We start from the raw sequence: 4,604 nt of genomic DNA on the forward strand, positions 1-4,604 counted from the left end.
GTTGTAAGAGAAAGTGCTTGGCCGAAGAAATTTAATATATGACAAATTAATGCCATATGTACACATTTTCCCCCGCAAGAACGCATCAAATTGGGACAACTTCTGTACAAAATTCCTCGCCTTACGCCGGAATCATTTCCTCTCTAATTTTTCAAGTTGTTACCTACCATTTTTATAGGTTAGTAACCATATTATTCTCTAGCTATAACAATTAGTGTTTTTCTTTGAATGATCAAGGCGTTCTAGTGGTATACTCCCTATTTTATTTCTATATTTCAGGATGATTGTTTGAAAGCCTTCGCTTGGAGTATGAAAAAAGTATAAAGCAATTCAATGATATGCACTCATAACGTAAAAAAACCGTCACTTTAGGGTGATTCGTTGATGTATCGCTATCATCCTCTCGGTTCAAAATTTGAAATGGTGTCAAGTTAGTAGCGATAAAACACTTATTTTCTAAGAAGTGCGTGCGTATCTGATGCTTGCATGACATTTTTTCTGTAAGCTAATCTTCTGGGAGAGTGAGGATAGTGTGTGCGTTATTTTTTTCTTCGGTTTACATTATTATACTTCCCATTCTTCGCAACCTTTTGTTTTTATTAATTTTAATAACACTTTTGCCATCTTTGTACCAAAAGGCTTTCCAGACCAATTCAATTTTCTTTCCTATTTATGAATGCGACCTCTGGGAATGTTTTTATTCAGCATCTTCTTGGCTATAAAACGTTCATTAATCGATAGCTATTTATTTTCTAAGTTTGAATGGATGAGTGAAAAATGATGCTGATTCAACAGCATGCAATTAATTTTTTTTTGATGACACATCTTAAAGTACAATCATGAATCATAGCTTATGTATTTCTATTAAATATATAAAAAGTAGGCCGGTGAATGATGGAGGTTCGCATGTATCTTGTCTCAAAGAAATATACAGGAAATATTCAGTCGTTGCCGTTGCTGTATTGGAAGTTTGGAAAAATAGGGAGGGCTTAATTTTTATTAAGCATTTAAAATTTGTGCTACTTGTTTAAGCAAATAGTATTCACGTGTAAGATAACGTATTTTCTTTGAAATTATTGCATAACTATACCACTACTTCTTCACACACCATCTTTTTATCCTTCTATACTTATATCTGATGCTGGCCAGCTGACGTAATTTCTTAACATTAATTTTATAGTTTTTCGTTAGGAATAAGTTTTTTATGGCGCATACCGCTGAGTTTTTTTGTTAAAATTCTATCACTTATTCAGTGCTTCATCGTGAAGACTTGTTGAGATTGAGCCCAGTTGATAACTTAGAATTGAATAATGATAACAATAATAATCGTAATGCTTTATTTGTCCCGAAATCAGGATGTCACAATGGTTGCACCGATATAGGACACGTCAGGTGAAACATACAGTGGTCAACAACATGCAAGTCACTTATTAAGCACTACTAAAAAAAACTCATCAATTTATTAAAACATTTTTAATTTCAAATACCTTGCCAGATTATTCTTAACACTAGAAGGCCGAAGGGGTCAAATTTGACCCCTCGGCGTTTTTAAATTGCTGACGATTTCTTAATTTTTTTCTGATTGAATTGAATTTTTGTGACTTTTCATCTTTTATGACAAGACGTGAACACGGTGAATTTCATAAAAAACGGTTGAACGGTTAATTTGGAAATTTAACTTTTACCTTCGAGCCCGGAGGGGTCAAATTTGACCCCCTCCCTGTGATAGAGTTTTCAACGTTCCCATTTCTTTGCATCATAGCTATTATACTATAAATGTGTTTTTGAACTGTTTGAAAATACTCTAATGAAACACGATCTCATCTCTCTATACCTTCTAAGTCGTAAAAGTCCATATTTTACTCCTTAGCCACATCAACATGCTTGTTTTGCATTTCCTCTCTGATGTTTACTTGAAATATCAGTCACCGTGGTGTTTGAATTGAAACTTGATATTCGTTGAGTGTGTTCATACTTTCAATGTGTCTATTCCTTCAATTTGAAGCTTACTCATTCACAAGTCCGCGTCGTTGATTTTGAAATCTGATAGTTTTTTACTTGGCAGGCGGAGTGTTGACTGGCGAAGTTTTTTGATGCTTAGTGAGCGTCGATTTGAAACTTTGTCTCTGCGTGGTGATGGTGATTACATTTTCTCACATCATTTGTTCTCATATTTCTACTACCTACCATTCAGTGTTTGTTTCAAAAGCCAGTCGAAGACGAGCACTGTTGGAAGGTGGACTTGTCGACAGCAAACTTCACTCGTTGTCCGTGTTCTTAGCTATGGCTCGGAAAGGATTATCCCACGAGGAGCTTCTCGCAGCCTTACAGGACATAAGTGGAAATGAATCGGGTTCTGATTGTGGTTTAGGGGAAGATAGTGATTCGAGTAGCGACGAAGAACCTTTTTTGCTGACAAACCATTCCATCCCATCTTCCGAATCGGATTCAGATGTCCCCCATACAAGGTTGGAAGACAGCAGTGCACCCCCTCAGCAAGATCTAAGGAAAAATACTATTGAGCATGGTAAGTAATTTGAAATAACATGAGAATGTGATGTACTAAAAATAGTACTGGTAGATATTTATTTCTTTCCTTGAAATTATTTTTCAGAGAAAAGGAAGCTTTTAGAAGGAAGCAGGGGCCGTGCGGTTCGAGGAAGTAGGGGCCGCCGAGGGATCGGAGCTGTTCGGAGAGCAACGAGCCTACGAGGACATCTAAAAAGTCGTGGGAGTCGTGGAGGTTATGTCATGACGACAGCTTTAGATACCACGGATTCGCAAATGTGTCTCCCAAGAGGTAAAGAATCGGAGGGAGAAAATGGCATAGGTACTATTCTATATGCCGCAGATGGTAGTGAGTGGAGAGTAGTGCCCCCAAATGAAGGTCTTCCTGGGAGGCTTGCGAGACAAAATGTGTTCGTGGATAGGGCAGGACCCACAGCGCATGCCAAGCGCTTTATAAATGAAACTTGCTCGAGCGCCTGGAGGCTGATTATAGACGAAAAAATTCTCAGGATAATAAAAAATTGTACCGAAACAGAAGCTCGAATGAAGCTTGGAGATCAAAATTGGTCTGTGACATTAGAGGAGCTAGATGCTTTTTTAGGAATTTTCTATTTGAGAGGAGTCCTCGGGGCCAAATCTCTTCCCATAAAATCATTATGGTCAGTGAAGTGGGGTTTGCCCTTATGCAAAGCCGCAATGTCTAGAGACCGTTTTCAAGAAATTTTGCGTTTTCTTAGATTTGACATAAAATCAACAAGGCCAAGTAGACTGGCTACAGACAAATTTGCGCTTATATCCGAGGTGTGGAGCAATTTCATTGAAAATAGTCAGGCATGCTACATTCCAGGGCCCTACGTAACAATAGATGAACAACTTTTCCCCACAAAAGCCCGTTGTCCATTTTTGCAATTTATGTCAAGTAAGCCGGATAAGTACGGGCAAATATTTTGGCTAGCTGTGGATAAGGATAAAAAGTATATCATAAATGCTTTTCCCTATCTAGGAAAAGATGATTCCAGGCCAAATGATATGCGTCTCGGAGATCACGTGGTGCTACAGTTGATTTCCCCCTACTTAGGAAAAGGAAGGAATATAACTTGTGATAGTTTCTTTACTTCTCTTTACCTCGCAGAGACTCTGAGGAGTAAGAACACTAGTGTAGTTGGAACTATCAACAGATCTCGAAGGGAGATCCCTTCTGAAATCAAAACCTGTCGCATGCAGCTGCACGAAACTAGAGTTCTGAAAAAGGATAATGTCACACTCACCGTATATCAAGGCAAGAAAAATAAAAATGTTCTTATAGTAAGTACTATGCACCCAAATGTGACCGTTAATTTAGGTTCTAAACATAAACCAGAGACAGTTTCATTTTATAATGAAAACAAATACGGCGTAGATATAGTAGACCAAATGGCGAGGCTTTATTCAGTAAAGCCTGCAGCTCGACGTTGGCCTCTTCACACTTTTAGCAACATTCTGGATCTCGCTGGGATAAATGCTTGGATTCTCTTTAGAGAGGTAAACAATTGTAAGATCTCTCGCCGTAAGTTCCTTCTTACTCTCGTAGAGGAGCTAACAGCTGCTAACACCCTCGCACGTCAGGGGCCATCGCAGATCGAGGACGATGATAATCTGTGTGAAGCAAGCGCGAAGCGCAAGAAATGTCAAGTGCGTTTGAAATGTAAAAAGGATGCTAAGGGATTCCTAATTTGTAAAACTTGTAGGAAACATGTGTGCAACAAATGTATTTTTTTAGAGCGAAAGGTTGTTACATGTGTGGGCTGTCAAAGTAATTGATTCTCTTCTAAGGATGCACAGCAGCTGAATTTAGTTCCGTGATGTATGGTTCCCCTTGAATGTAATCATGGCTTATAAAAATAAAAAATTGTAAAAAAGTATGATTTTTATTGTCATTTGAAATAATACTCAGTTAACCAATATAAAATATGTTTTTCTGTACTTGTAGTCTAAAAAGCGGTTAATAGTCTTGACAAATAACTGAAAAAAAAATTAAAATGAGGACCTGCTGGCATTCATGAGAAATAGGTTCTCACAAGAATAGTTTAAAAAAGAGAAAATGTTATAATAATACA

The 4,604-nt window shown here is 37.7% G+C and overlaps 1 protein-coding gene across 1 annotated transcript; it reads left to right on the top strand.

The window, feature by feature from the left end:
- The first annotated feature begins 2,283 nt into the window (after positions 1–2,283).
- Positions 2,284–4,350, top strand: LOC124167654. Its single transcript, XM_046545637.1, has 4 exons — positions 2,284–2,527; positions 2,615–3,541; positions 3,641–3,813; positions 4,321–4,350. Exons 1-4 carry the CDS (start codon positions 2,284–2,286, stop codon positions 4,348–4,350), a joined length of 1,374 nt encoding a protein of 457 aa, XP_046401593.1.
- The last annotated feature ends 254 nt before the right edge of the window (positions 4,351–4,604 follow it).

Source organism: Ischnura elegans, chromosome 11 (assembly GCF_921293095.1).
Source record: "Ischnura elegans chromosome 11, ioIscEleg1.1, whole genome shotgun sequence".
In the NCBI taxonomy this organism is placed as follows: Eukaryota; Metazoa; Arthropoda; class Insecta; order Odonata; family Coenagrionidae; genus Ischnura; species Ischnura elegans.